Source organism: Acipenser ruthenus, chromosome 52 (genome assembly GCF_902713425.1).
Source record: "Acipenser ruthenus chromosome 52, fAciRut3.2 maternal haplotype, whole genome shotgun sequence".
NCBI lineage: Eukaryota > Metazoa > Chordata > Actinopteri > Acipenseriformes > Acipenseridae > Acipenser > Acipenser ruthenus.
The window spans coordinates 2,578,275-2,594,181 of NC_081240.1; the positions used below are offsets into that span (position 1 = coordinate 2,578,275).

The window sequence follows — 15,907 nt, forward strand, 5'->3', positions numbered from 1 at the left end:
ACCAATGAAATAAAACTCACACAAGTGACACATGCAATAGTGAATACGGAAAAGAGCAAACCTCCCCAACCCCAAAATAACACACCAGGTCACACAAGCCCAGAAGCAGACCCCCAGGAGGCAGAGCAGCAATAAAAGTGGCCAAGCCAGCTCCGCACCAGTCCGCCCCACTTAACGTGGGTCTTGAGTAACTAATAATAAACACAATAAATCAGTTAGTATTATAAAATATCACAAGCCTTAAAACACACTAGCCAATAACACAACACTAGTTAAGACTTTCCTTTTTTGATTACATTTCAGACAATATAGGACAAAAGAAAGTGATTCAAAGAAGCCACAGGTTTAATATTCTTTATGTTACCACAAAACAAACCACAGCTCTAAAATAACACTTAAAACAACTGTGATTTCACAGGTAACTAACGAGTGAACAAGAACACTATTTAAAAGCAGTAAGGAAATAGGTTGTTGGAGCTTGAAAAATCCTAACTGGGTCCTAGTGTCCCACAAGTTACATCATTATTTAATTCACACACAAAACAAATACATTTGTTTTTTGGACCAAAGGTGTATTGCAGACTATAAAAGGTGTAAATCGAATCAGAAATGTTAATTACATATTTCGGGTATAGCCTATCAAAGTTTAATTTCTCAATACATCCATATAAAGGCAATCATGGCCAGTAGTCATGTGCAAAATTATATAATGGAGCAAACACCTATTTCATAGAGTGTTTAAAGATGTTATTGAAACTGTGGAGGATGTTGGAAAGGATTCCACAGCAATTCTGCAGCACACAACTGCATGGAATACATTTCTAAGCAGATTTAATGCTGCCTTCCCTGAGGCGGCCAAGTACCCAAGCTGCCAAATAGTGATCTCTACCAGCTAAAGTCAAAGTGCTGCTTCAAATTTGAGAAGCGAGTCACAATCCAACACTGGCCCTGCTTGCAAGGGGAATGTTATCTTTAGTGATGAACATTTTGTTTTTATTTAATGCTGTGATGCTATTTTCTGTTATGTGGATCGAAGTTAAATTTGACAGTTTTCAGTTCTGCTCAGTTAAAACAAAGGCACAAGTCAAGCTCAACGATGCAATTTCTTTATGAAAATTAGGCAGGGATTTAAAAGAAAAAAAACGTGATGTCTGCTTTATGTCCTGTTTTTGCCTGAAACACACATGTTTAATTGAAACTACTTGTAACGTACCTGCATTTGAGACCGCGTCTCTAAAGCACTCGGGTGGCGTGCGGTAAACTGTAATCCCGTCCTGTAGTTATGTTTAAGGTTAGTGGTTTAAAGGAAACACAGCCGACACAACTACTTGTCCAGTTATTTCCTTCATATCAGCGGATTGCTTTTGCAATAGGCTGATTGGTTCTTAATCTCTTCTCTCATTGGCAGTTCAATGTTTGTTCTGTCCAGTCACGGTACTTGTGTTTTAGGATACCGTATTTGCATTCCGAGGTTATATGAGAGCGCTGAGCAGAGAGGCGGAGGGAGACTTGGCGTGCCGGTGGTGTAGTGTGTGGATACGGTATGTGTTTCATGCAGAGCGAGGAGCAGGTTATCAGAGCCTCTTTGTGTTGCGTCAGCTCGCATGTGATTGAAGGTGAAGGTGAAGGTGAAGGTGAAGGACAGTTTTACTCTGGTAAGGACAGTTTAGCATTGTTGTTGTCTAGAAAGCCAATTAGCAGAACTTGCGGTTTGTATGCTCGTAATAATTACAGTTTAGCTTCAGTGTGGAGCGTGAAAAATATGAACCGAGGCCTGCTTCTGAAGTCGGGACCTAAAGTTACTGATCAGCGACGGTCATCTACTGTCTTCTGCACATGAGCTCAGGTAGTAAATATAAATGAATGTGTTCTTCTATGTATTATAAATCTTTACAGTAATGGCTCTTATTGCTAATATAGCAATTACTGCTATGAGTCTTTTTAGATAGGTCTCAACTAGCTTTGCACAGTAGGATGGTGAAATTTATTTATTTATTTTTTATTTCTTAGCAGACACCCTTATCCAGGGCGACTTACAATCATAAGCAAATATATTTTTGCCTAGTCTTCACAGGAAAGTTGCTCCATTTCTGTTAAGTTTGTTGGGGATCATCGATGGACAGCAATCTTCAAGTCTCGCCATGGATTTAAGTCAGGACTTTGACTGGGCCACTCAAGAACATTAATTCTGTTCTTGTTCAACCACTCCAGTGTGGCTTTGGCTTTGTGCTTTGGGTCATTGTCCTACTGAAATAAGAACATAAGAACATAAGAAAGTTTACAAACGAGAGGAGGCCATTCAGCCCATCTTGCTCGTTTGGTTGTTAGTAGCTTATTGATCCCAGAATCTCATCAAGCAGCTTCTTGAAGGATCCCAGGGTGTCAGCTTCAACAACATTACTGGGGAGTTGGTTCCAGACCCTCATAATTCTCTGTGTAAAAAAGTGCCTTCTATTTTCTGTTCTGAATGCCCCTTTATCTAACCTCCATTTGTGACCCTTGGTCCTTGTTTCTTTTTTCAGGTCAAAGAAGTCCCCAGGGTCGACATTGTCTATACCTTTGTGAATTTCCTCCCCAGTTTCAGAGTCTTGGCTGACTCAGACAGGTTTTCCTCAAGGATTTGCCTGTATTTTGCACCATCCATTCTCCCAGCTATCCTGACAAGCTTCCCAGTCCCTGCTGAAGAGAAGCATCCCCATACGATGATGCTGCAACCACCATGCTTGACAGTTGGGATGCTGTTGACTGGGTGATGTGCAGTGTTGGGCTTGCGCCAGACGTAATGCTCTGTATTTAGACCGAAAAGTTCAATTTTCGTCTGACCGTAAAAACTTTTTCCACATGTCTGCAGTATCATCTACATGCTTTTTTGCAAACGCCATACATACTTTAAGATGAGGCTTTCTGAGTAATGGCTTCTTTCTTGCCACCCATCCATACAGGCCAGCTTTGTGTAGGGACCGGCTTATTGTTGATGTATGAACACTGACTCCCATCTCATACACAAAACTTTGTAGATCTCTCAAGGTCATTTTTGGCTTCAGAGTGACATCCCAAATCAGTTTCCTGCTTGCCCAGCTGCTCAGTTTGGGAGGGCGGCCTGATCTGGGTAGTGTCTGGGTGGTATGATGCATCTTCCACTTCTTAATTATGGACTTCACTGTGTTGAGAGGGATAATCAAATGTCCTTGTACCCTTCTCCTGCTCTGTGCCTATACTACTTTATCCCTTACTTGTTTCGAAAGCTCATTGGTCTTCATGGTTGCTTTTTTGGATCACTATGTGAGTTGCAGCTTGAAAGTCTTCATATACCTGAGGGAAATTATCTACAAGTTAAACCATTTTGAGTACACACACAGGCTGAAACCATTTCACTAATTTTGTGACCTTTCAAACAAATAATTTGCACCTGAGCTGATTTTAGGGCTGCAATAGCAAAGGGGTTGAATACTTATGCAACTGAGATTAATCTGTTTTTCTCTGTAAGTCTTACTTATTTATATTCTATAAGCATTTTTTAAGTTTATCAATGTGGAGTAGTTTGTCTACATTCTACATGTAAAGTCTAATTTACAGGGGGGGTGAATACTTCTTCATACCACTGTATGTTGACCACTGACCATTACCACTGTAATGATTTCGATTCTGGTATAGTAAGCAAACTTGTTAAATTTGCAGACAACACAAAAATAGGAGGAGTGGCAAACACTGTTGCAGCAGCAATAGTCATTCAAAATGATCTAGACAGTATTCAGAATTGGGCAGGCAAATGACATTTAATAGAGAAAAGTGTAAAGTACTGCACGCAGGCAATAAAAATGTGCATTATAAATACCATATTGGAGATACTGAAATTGAAGAAGGAATCTATGAAAAAGACCTAGGAGTTTGTGTTGACTCCAAAATGTCTTCATCTAGACAATGTGTGGAAGCTATAAAAAAGGCCAACAAGATGCTCGGATATATTGTGAAAAGTGTTGAATTTAAATCAATGGAAGTAATGTTAAAACTTTACAATGCATTAGTAAGTCCTCACCTAGAATATTGTGGTCATCTCATTACAAAAAGGATATTGCTGCTCTAGAAAGAGTGCAAAGAAGAGCGACCAGAATTATTCCGGGTTTAAAAGCAAAATCCAGATACAATAATTAAGAATAATCCGACAGTTAAAAGGCTGAAGATGTGTCCTGTTCTCTCCATGTGCACCTGCACACTCCAAACAACTAGGCTAAGTTTTGTACTGCAGCATATTAGTTTGATCCAAGTTAACTGGACTTAATGCTGGGGACATGTAAACATGCTGTGATTGAAACTGGATTTGATAGATTTTTCCAGAACAGCTTCACAAACACCATAGTAATGAAAACTGTGAAGCACTAAACGCATTACATTCTGACCTGACAGAGGTGTTTGTTTGCGCAAATATTCCTCTTGAAATATTGGACAACCAAAAGTTATGTAAATTCTTCAGACTGAGTGTAGCAAATGGTGGAGTGATTCCTTCATCAGTCCAGAGACATGAATACTTATCTAAAGTTGCCGAGTATCACAAGCAGGAGATTATGGAATTGGTAAAACAGTCTGGTTGCTTGTCAGTGGTCACTGACGAGTCGACTGATGCCCAAGATCACAGTATGGGTTACACATTGTATTTGTTTTGTAAGACATAAATGGTGAGCATGTATCTGACATACTAGAACTGAAAGCTGTACTTGCAGGTACACTTTACCTACAGGCTGTTAATTAAAACACTGTTTCACAAGCTATTGTAAAGTGCTTGAATAACTGATGTTGATTTTGATGATGTCAGTGCATTTATGTCTATATTTGATGATAGAAAAATAATAATCTGTACACATAATTGATAAAATAGTTCTGTGCACATTCCGCAAAATACAATACTTTACCCGTGACACTGTCGTGAATTTAAAGAAAGTTTTTACGATTTTCACAGGGCCTTATGTATGACATAATTCACTTTGTAGTCAATTCAGTGGTGTAAAGTTAAGACCTTCACATAATATTCTTCTGGGATATTTTATTTACTTTAATACAGTGTTACATATAATCGCTTTGGTTACATTTTGCAAATGAATGAATATTTGAATACTTGTCTGAATTTTGAACGGATATGGAGAGAGAGAGAGAGAGAGAGAGAGAGAGAGAGACAGACAGAGTAATCATGCACCATTACACAATTCAAATCTGTACATAGAAAATTATTACACATCGAAAGAAAGATTTTCATTCTCAACCCCACAAACCACATATCCTGTACCCCAGATCATCTTAAACAAGTCCAGCGTATCAGCGAGTTTATAAATTCAGTCTAAACTCTGGATGCTACTAAAAATAACAAACATGTCCATTAAAACTTAGTTTTCATGTTCTTAATTATTGCCACATTGGCCTGAGCCAAGAGAAATTTTGCTGAATAAATCTACTTTTATTTTAAGAAATAAATAATAAGATAAAGACAATCTTTGAAAACTCAAGATTAATTACTTCAGTAAAGTAAACAAAGGCTTCAGACTGAAACAAAACGGTGATGGACAGTCTTCCTATCATTGACCTCTGGGTTTATTATTACAAAAGACTTGGTGACTTTAATAACATAAGTGTTTACAAAAGAGAGGAGACTGTTCAGCGCATCTTAAAGCTTATCCGGTTCCTAGTAGCTGATTGATCTCAGAACTTTGTCAAGGTGGATTTTCAAGGATCCCAGTGATTCTGCCTCAGCATCATGACTAGGTAACCCATTCCATACCCTCACCACTCTTCTATGAAGAAGTGTCACTTTCCCCCTGTCCTAAGTCTCAGTTCTTTTCTGTGCTTAAATTAATGGTTCAGGTTAACTATATCAACTCCTTTTAAGATTTTAAAAACTTCAGTCATGGCCCCCTAATTCCTCTTTGTTCCAGCCTAGGTTCAGTTGTTTCAGCCTACTTTAAGACCAGGGATTAGTCTAGTTACCCTTTGTTGGACTCTCACAAGGGCCATAATGTCCCTTTGGTGCTGTGGTGACCAAGGAAACCTGATTATAAATATGTATTGATTTAACTTGATTTATACCTCCAAAATTGTATTTTTATCAACAGTCATTAATAAAACAGTCCTCAGAACAGTCCTTAAGGTTTTGTGAATATTTCCCAACATTTCAAATGGAACCTCGGCAAGTGAATTCCCTTCAAATCAGGCTCTGTGCAGCTGCAGAGATTGTCCTCAAGAGGGCACCAAAGGCCAGGGTTAAAATATGTTCCTGCTTTTCCACTGTGGGCAGATTGCCCATGTAATGCATTTACTATGAAGGGGGCAAATTGATTGAGATTTATGATATCCACGGAAATGTCTTCTTTCTTGTGATGATATTTCATTACATTATTTTTAAAATAAACAAAACAATTAAAAAAAATAACATGAGGAAAAAGCATATTTTACCTGTTGATTGCCTATATAAACGTATGTGTGAAGCCCCAGGGTTTATAGATTTGCTAGATGTAGCTAAATCCCAAATAGTTCAGATAGATACAGTGCTCCCTCACTATAATGTGGGTCTCAGGGGGGACACAATATGAGCGTTATAACCAAAGAGCGTTGTAAACGGGGGAGTGGGTGGGGACCACCATGGGACACATAACAATACAAAATAACTCCCTCTCTATAACTCATATACTGTGAAGCAGAAAAATATAACATTCTGTGAATTAACCATGCATAAAAGCACCCTGTAATCAAAACTATCTTTTTTACAAAAAAAAGGTAACATTCCCACTCATTGATCAATTTAATTAGCAGTTTCTAAACTATAAATAGCCTGGCTAAACGGCGGGCAGAAGTTCAGTTCAAAGCGATAGACAAGCAAACCAAGTGTGAGAAGGAGAGTGGGTGGAGGGACTGTGTTCGCCTGGGTTCGGCTGCTGGAGCGGGGCTGAAGCGTCTTGTATTCCAGAGAAAGCCACATCTCCTCTTGCAGCAAAAAAGTAAATACATTAGGAAAGATAATAGGCCTAATATTTATTTAGTTATAAAACAAATGCTGAATAAGTGCCAGCGCAGCTTTTCTTTAGTTCAGATAGTGTATCAAGAGACAGAAACAGAAGTTAGACTGAGAAGTTGTGTACATTTTGAACAACACTGGTACTGTACTTACTGTAGAAATATTGCATGAATCACTAGTATAGGGAATTGGGGGACATGCTGTAGGAGCATTATATCCAAGGTGTGTTATAAGCGAGAGTCTTATAGCGAGACAGCACTGTACTATAAATGTCTACAAATATCAATTTGATAGACAAAATCCAATTCGAAACAAGAACATGGTTTTCTGAGAATCTTTTCAAAACTGCACATTTGAGACCTATGTAGCCAATGGAAGTGCAATATAGGTACACAATGTGGAATTATTTAGTGAGCTGCAATCACCTTAAGATATACTTATCAGTACTTGCTGTGGGAATTCTAGCACTGTGCAGAGATGCCAACTATGTTTACAACTTGTTGCTATTTATGTGTTTGTAATCTATAAATACTCAGTAAATATTTAACATTTTATGCTGTACAGTTGTGTGTTTACAATTACAAAAATACTAACCTGAGAGGTTAAACAGTGAAAATGAGGCTGCCTCGGCTCCAAGTGTAAAAACAAATAATTAACCTTATTTCTGCGGTGGTGACATTTTACCCCCTAACTTTCATCCACAGTTGTGTCAGATTGAACATTCCCTTCACCCGAGGAGTGGAGAGGACAGACAGGGAGTTCAATACAAAGGGTTTCTTACAACACAAAACAGTCTAGTTCAGCTGGCAGATTGTCACAGTAGAATCATAACAATAAAGCCTAAACCCAGGATAGAGCGGCTCAGTGAATGTGGTTTGGAATCTGTGCAGGAGGGTCATTGTGTCAGAGACTCTATAAAATGACAGAATGCCAGCATTAAAGTCCAGATACACTCCTATTCTGGGTGAGCGAGGGGCAGTTATTGCAGTGTGATTGTTATTGTGCCAGGCATAGTAACTGGAACCAGAGCATTCCAAACTCCAGGACTTGTCATTGGATCCAAGGATACAGGAACTATCCCCTTTCTTGCTGATTCCTTTATATGTGACTCCTATAAAATTCCCTCTCCCACTGCACTCAATCTCCCAGTAACATCGAGTCTCAGACAGACCCTCTCTGCAAAGCACTTGGAGATAGCTGTAAAATCTCTCTGGGTGATCAGGGTATGGCTGGGTCTCTCTACTCCGTGTCACCTTTCTGTTCCCTTCAGACAGACAGAGCTCTCTATGCGCTGTGTTTGGGTCCAGTGTGAGTTGACAGGAACCTGATTGAAGAGAAGTGGACAGTTAGAGGAGAGATGGGTAGAAGTCAAATCACTGAGAAAATCACTAGGTTTGAATGCTACAGAAACAACAAAAAGATAAAGACATTGTCTGCTCCATCCTCAAATCATTCCTTTCTTCCTACTCCTTCCTCAATGCTCCCTACTCCATCCTCCCTATTTCATCAGTCCCTGTTCCATGCTCCCTCCTCATTGCTCCCTCATCGATGCTCCCTATCCTGCTCCTCTTTCCCCCATGCTCCCTGCTCCCTCCTCCATACTCCCTCCTCCTCTCTGCTGCCTGCTCCTCCCTCTCTGCTCCCTCCTGTATGCTCCCTGCTCCCGCATCCCCCCCCCCTCCCTGGGTAAAAAAGTCAAATCATTGTACCATTCAATCCCAGTGGAAAAAAAATTCCACTGGGATTGAATGGTACAGAACCAATATGAAGTAAGATAGATAAATACATATTACAACAGGTTATTTTTATAATGGTCGTTTCTGGCAAAGTTACAACTGAAAACAGAAGACACATTCAGGTACAGAAGAGACTAATTACAGTGGAATGTGGAATATTAAATGATTACATTTCACAGGTTTTTACAAAGGAGGATACGGATAACATGCCCCACATGTCGACCTGTTCCTATCTGGTTTTAAATAACTTTAGCATAAAAGAGGCAGAAGAGTTAAAAGGACTTGGAATAAACAAATCCCCTGGGCATGATGAGATCCTCCCAATAGTACTCAAATAAATGAAATAAGTTATTTACAAACCGCTAACCAAGATCATGCAACAGTCTCTTGACACAGGGGTTGTACCGACAGACTGGAAAATTACAAACGTAATACCAATCCACAAAAAGGGAGACAAAACTGAACCAGGTAACTACAGACCAATAAGCCTGACTTCTATTATATGTAAACTTATGGAAACTATAATAAGATCCAAAATGGAAAATTACCTATATGGTAACAATATCCTGGGAGACAGTCAGCATGGTTTTAGGAAAGGGAGATCGTGTCTAACTAACATGCTTGATTTTTTTGAGGATGCAACAGACAATGGATAATTGCAAAGCATATGACATGGTTTATTTAGATTTCCAGAAAGCTTTTGACAAAGTCCCGCATAAATGATGAATTCTCAAACTGAATGCAGTAGGGATTCAAGGAAATGCATGCACATGGATTAGGGAGTGGTTAACATGTAGAAAACCGAAAGTACTGATTAGAGGAGAAACCTCAAAATGGAGCAAGGTAACCAGTGGTGTACCACAGGGATCACTATTAGGTCCTCTGCTATTCCTAATCTACATTCATGACATAGATTCTGGTATAGTAAGCAAACTTATTTGCAGAGGACACAAAAATAGGAGGAGTGGCAAAAACAGTTGCAGCAGCAAAGGTCATTCAAAATGATCTAGACAGCATTCAGAACTGGGCAGACACATGGCAAATGACATTTAATAGAGAAAACTGTAAGGTACTGCATGCAGGCAATAAAAATGTGCATTATAAACATCATATGGGAGACACTGAAATTGAAGAAGGAATCTATGAAAAAGACCTAAGAGTTTATGTTGAATCAGAAATGTCTTCATCTAGTCAATGTGGGGAAGCCATAAAAAAGGCCAACAAGATGTTCGGATATATTGTGAAAAGTGTTGAATTTAAATCAAGGGAAATAATGTTAAAACTTTACAATGCATTAGTAAGACCTTATCTAGAATATTGTGTTCAATTCTGGTCACCTCGTTACAAAAAGGATATTGCTGCTCTAGAAAGAGTGCAAAGAAGAGCAACCAGAATTATCCCGGGTTTAAAAGGCATGTTGTATGCAGACAGGCTAAAATAATTGAATCTGTTCAGTCTTGAACAAATAAGACTATATGGTGATCTGATTCAAGCATTCAAAATTCTAAAAGGTATTGACAGTGTCGACCCAGGGGACTTTCTCGACCTGAAAAAAGAAACAAGGACCAGGTGTCACAAATGGAGATTAGATAAAGGGGCATTCAGAACAGAAAATAGGAGGCGCTTTTTTACATAGAGAATTTTGAGGGTCTGGAACCAACTCCCCAGTAATGTTGTTGAAGCTGACACCCTGGGATCCTTCAAGAAGCTGCTTGATGAGATTCTGGGATCAATAAGCTACTAACAACCAAGCGAGCAAGATGGGCTGAATGGCCTCGTTTCAATACACCTGTCAAGAAAGCTTTTTTTGTGCAATGTGTTTGATATGATGGAGCGCACTCTTGCAGATATTGGCAGTGTCTTGTAGCTTTTAAATGCATTTGAATTAAACAAAGCAAGCTTCATAAATGCAATGCTTACTGGCCGTTTTTTTTTAAATAGCCGAAACAATATTCAAACCAAGCTGCTTATTGGCTGTTGACAATATCAGGAAAGAGCGCAAAGTACCGTGACAGAGATAGTAAGGAAGCAGAACCAGGGAGGAAGGGACTTGCAGAGTTAACCCTTTGCGGTCCTATGTCGGTCCTGGTCCGACACTGCAATTTTCCCTTTCCGGTCCAATGTCAGACCCTGTCCGACATCATCAAACAGGTCTCTAGTCATTTTTTCTCCGGAAAAAGCCGACAAAACCATTCAATGGCCGAATGAGACAGATAGGAGCCGAGAGAAGCCGAAAAAAAGAAACAAACAAGATAGCTGCTTCTGCATCCAGCGCTCAAAGAATATCACAGACATTTGCAGAGCTTTTTTTAGATGTTATAGTAATAAAATAATGACTTGGATCACATTATTGAGGAGTTTGGTGATAAAACGAGTGATCAGGAGATGATTTGTCGGTATGCACTACTATGAAGAGGTATGTGAAAAATACAGCAAACAAGGGGTGGGGCGGAGCGGGGCTGGAGATGCAGTACTGAGTGTCCTGTTGATATGCAGTGCCTTTTAAACCTGTTTTACTGTGAAAAAAAATACTTTTAAACAGCGCGTCTAAAATAAACTGCATGTGTGAAAATGAGACGGGCTGAATAAATGGACCGCAAAGGGTTAAGAAAGACGCCATCAGTCGCTGGCTACTGTACATTTACCGTTTTGTATTTTTATTTTTAAAAAGCTTTGCATGGAGATGGCTGATAGCAAACCGCATAGCAACACTGTTTTTGTAGCCTAATTAATGTCGTTTACGTTTGCTTACTTTTAAAGCAAAACATTTCCCCATGTTTAAAGCAGTTTGTGTGTTGTTTTTGTTCATTAACCTATTTATGGATGTGTAAATGCTTTTTCTATAGATGTTCGCAAATCCAACTTTTTCACATATCCGCCTGTACCCCAGTCCACAGGGGGTCGGATATGCAACGTAGTACTGTATTTGTTTTATTTCGGGGGAGTTTGGGTGTATTCATTTTGCAGCTGACAATCCATGCACAAAGTAAGGTTGCTATTCATTGTAAGCAACAAGTATTGGGACAGATTCATACATGCAGAATGACTGGGGGTGGGGCATTTGTTGCCATTTTCCCCACTCAGACCTTTCTCTTCCTAAATATCTTTTTATCCCTGAATAGTGTTAGCTCTTCTCACATGGAGCGACACAGCTTTCAATCAAATATTTCTGTGAAAACAGACTTACATTTTAAAAAACGAGCTCTGTTCCTTGGCGCTAGAGACTGCAGTCTGTAAACTGCAACTTTTTTCCCTGGGTAGAAAAAATGAGAGAAATTTTAATTGAAACATGTGAATTAATACACAAGACTCCAAATAGCAATCTGACATGCTGTTAATCTGCATCCACCTCCATGTTCCTCCTCCCTGCTCCCTCCCCCTGTTCCCTCCCCCTTCCATGCTCCCTCCATAATTCCTCCTTCCTGCTCCCTCTCTGCTACTTTTTTTATGCTCCCTCCTCCATGCTCCATGCTCCCTCTGCTCTGCTGCCTCCTTCCTCCTCCCTGCTTCATTGCCCTTACTTGGCAGTAACCTCAGCAACACTCCCCTCAATGTTTTTTATTTGTATGAATCTTTCTTATGCTGCCCTATTAAAAATGGAACCTGCTGGTGGCTTTGTATAAATAATGCTATAGTAATTCGAAAAAAATAATCCCATCCTGTAAAACATGCTCTCTATTAATACAGAGCCTGTCATATCTGATCCTGTAAGATACGATCCCCTCTATTAATACAGAGCCTGTCATATCTGATCCTGTAAGATACGATCCCCTCTATTCATACAGCAGAGCCTGTTATATCTGATCCTGTAAGATACAACCCCCTCTATTAATACAGAGCCTGTCATATCTGATCCTGTAAGATACGATCCCCTCTATTAATACAGAGCCTGTCATATCTGATCCTGTAAGATATGATCCCCTCTATTAATACAGCAGAGCCTGTCATATCCATGCTCCCTCCTTCACAAATACTTTTCCCTGCTTCCTCTTCCCTGCTCCCCAAAGTAGCGGGCTGCAGACTAAAGCAGCTGGTGCTGAGGAAAATGGGCTCCTGAGAGGAACGGGCTGCTGAGACGAAGAGGCTGCTGCTGGAGTGAGAAGAACAGAGAAAGATTGGAGAGAAACAGCCAAGGAGTTTCAGAGAGAAGCAGGACTGTAAAACAACCAAGGAAAACCAGAGACTGCACTTAGTTGGCTCTAGCACAAGGCCAAAACAGTGTGCTTTGGATTTTTATTTGTCAGTCTGAGTAGCACTACGTTGCTCAGCTGTAGTACCTCTTGATAGGTAAAGCAGCATGCTTTACCTATCAAGTGTTGAGTCCCAGCTTAATAAACCGCTGAATTTGAGAACTTGAAATACCTGTGTGCGCCTCCTTAGTGGAATAATAATAATAAATGTTACAGTTATGGAGCACTGTTTCAAACCAAGAGATACCAAAGTGCTGGGATGTGAATCTGTCATCAAAGTAACAGACACATAAACATATTTATTTTAAATTTGATTCAGTGCTTAACATAATGCTAGTGTAGGAGCATAATAAAATGTACTGATAGGGCTGTGTAAATATGTTGGTATATCAAATGCAGGTAGATTGTTGTACCTATGGAAGTACATGGGGGAGCGGTGGGAATATCCGCTGACAGAGACACAGGCGGTCGCAAGCTGCTGCACAGTGCCCAGGTTTATTTACATTGTTTCACAACTCAGGTTGCAGTTGTGAGTTTCTGCAACTCGGGTATGGGCAATGGTATCCCTAGTACAGGATTTCTCCAGGGTAAATCATGTGGCTATACCAACAGTGGTATAGCACACAAGAAGTGTATAAACAAAAATAAATAGAGTGGGTTCACTAAAACCAGCCTGTATACTTTTTTCATTTTTTTTGGTCAAATTTTTTGTGACCAGTTATTTTACTTCCAATTTTCTCCCCAATTTGGAACGTCCAATCATTTTTTTCCCCTCACCGCAGCAATTCCTCACTGCTTAGCATAACCTCTCTAGACTTGCATTCATTCTTTTTACAATACAGCCTAACGTTCTATTGGCGAGAGGCTGTGTGGTCCAGTGGTTAAAGAATCAGGCTTATAACCAGGAAGTCCCTGGTTCAATTCACACCTCAGCCATTGACTCATTGTGTGATCCTGAGCAAGTCACTTAACCTCCTTGTGCTCCGTCTTTCGGGCGAGACGTAATTGTAAGAGACTCTGCAGCTGATGCATCGTTCACACACCCTAGTCTCTGTAAGTCGCCTAAGGTGTCTGCTAATTAAATAAATAAATAAATAAATATACTTTTAATGATGATTCCACTATTACCCCAAGATTATTATTATTTCTTAGCAGACACCCTTATCCAGGGCAACTTACAATTGTTAGAAGATATCACATTATTTTTTACACACAATTACCCTTTTATACAGTTGGGTTTTTACTGGAGCAATCTAGGTAAAGTACCTTGCTCAATGGTACAGCAGCATTGTCCCCCACCTGGGATTGAACCCACGACCCTCTGGTCAGGAGTCCAGAGCCCTAACCACTACTCCACACTGCTGCCCCTTTTCAAAGTCTTCCTCCCCTATTTCCATCCCGTTCATTTTATTCTTATAACATGGATTTCTACGTCCAATATGCAATACATTACATTTCTTAACATTAATTTGGCACAAGTTTCCCCAGTTACGGAGATGGTCCAAATCCCTTTGAATTAAAGTCCACCCCACCTCCCCCCACCCCCAAGTGTGGTATCATCTGCAAATCTGACAATCTTGCAGTATGTATCTTGGTCCAAAAAGATTTATATAAATGAGGGTCAGTAAGGGTCCAAGTACAGACCTCCGTGGTTCTCCACTAAGTACATCCCCCCAATCTGATTTGACACCTCACACAGTTACTCTCTGCTTTCTGTGTTTTAACCAGTTCTGTATCAAATTACTTGTCCTCCCCTGTTTTCCCAGTGATTTTAATTGAATTGTGTCACAAGGGACTTCTTCAAAGGCTTTTTGAAAATTAAGATATATTTTATCATAAGTGATGCCATCATTTACATTTGATGTAACATCCTCAAAGTCAAGTATGTTAGTCAAGCATGACCTCCCTCTTTTAAACCCATGCTATCCCTTATAATACTGTTGCTGTATAACTAGTCTCTCGTTAGCTATTTCTTATAATGAATAACAATGATGTAATGTCTTTGAATACCGTTCTAAACATATGCAAAGCATGTGTTATATGGTCTAAGTGGTCTCAATTTGTGTTGCAGTAGGCATTTTATTAACATTTTGAACAAGAAATATTTATAAAATACAAAACAATGTCCAAAACCAATTCTGAGACAGGAGCCAAGAATGTAAATGCAGTCACCAGGTTTTAGTGGGTGGGGGACCAACAAGACAAAGACATTCTTAAAAAATGGATATGTAAAAGTTAATACGTCAAAATCAAATAAAGCTGTATGTCTTAAATGATCCCATTGTGTGTGTGTGTGTATATATATATATATATATATATATATATATATATATATATATATTGTAAAAGACTCGCCTTCACCGCGGTTCGTTGCCCCTTTAAAAACACTGACCCAACACACACAAATTGATTTTTTTTGAAAGCGTGGTTACGCTATTTTTAATCAACACACAAAAACAAAAATATAAACAAAACAAACACCTAGCTCTCTGAGCACTAACTAAACAAAAACAGGAACCTAACTAAAAAACAGGACAGCTAAGCTGTTTACCCGTCACAAAAAAAAAAAAACATACAGAACAGCACACACAGACAAGACTTCACTCTACCTTTTTTTTAAATTACGGCTGTACCCACACACCAGCACAGCCGGGCTTCTACCCTCTTCAGCAGCCGCCCTGAGTAGACTGACTGCTCTCCTTATAAACCCTGCACCTGGCTCTTAATTTTCAATAATCACCAGGTGCAGGGGATAATTAAACAATAAAACAATTAAACAAAACAATTAAACAATATAAACCAAAATGTGCCTTACGCACATGTTTTCCTATAGGGAGGATTTAACCCCCTCCCTGCTGTCTCACAATATATATATATATATATATATATATATATATATATATATATATATATATATATAAAGAGAAAAGGATATTTCAGGTACTTAATGTAGAATAATTGATTATAAATCGATTATCAGGACG

General features: G+C 39.3%; 1 protein-coding gene across 1 annotated transcript in view; it reads right to left on the minus strand.

Annotated features, from left to right (window-relative positions):
* Positions 1-5,034: 5,034 nt before the first annotated feature.
* Positions 5,035-15,907, minus strand: part of LOC117433174 (tripartite motif-containing protein 16-like) — a 14,682-nt gene continuing 3,809 nt past the window's right edge. Inside the window, exons 2-3 of the mRNA XM_059016172.1 lie at positions 11,921-11,986; positions 5,035-8,321 (exon numbers count right to left, since the gene is read on the minus strand). Of these exons, the coding sequence (XP_058872155.1) occupies positions 7,792-8,321; positions 11,921-11,986 (596 nt within the window). The 3' untranslated portion in view covers positions 5,035-7,791. The remainder of the gene's footprint in view (positions 8,322-11,920; positions 11,987-15,907) is intronic.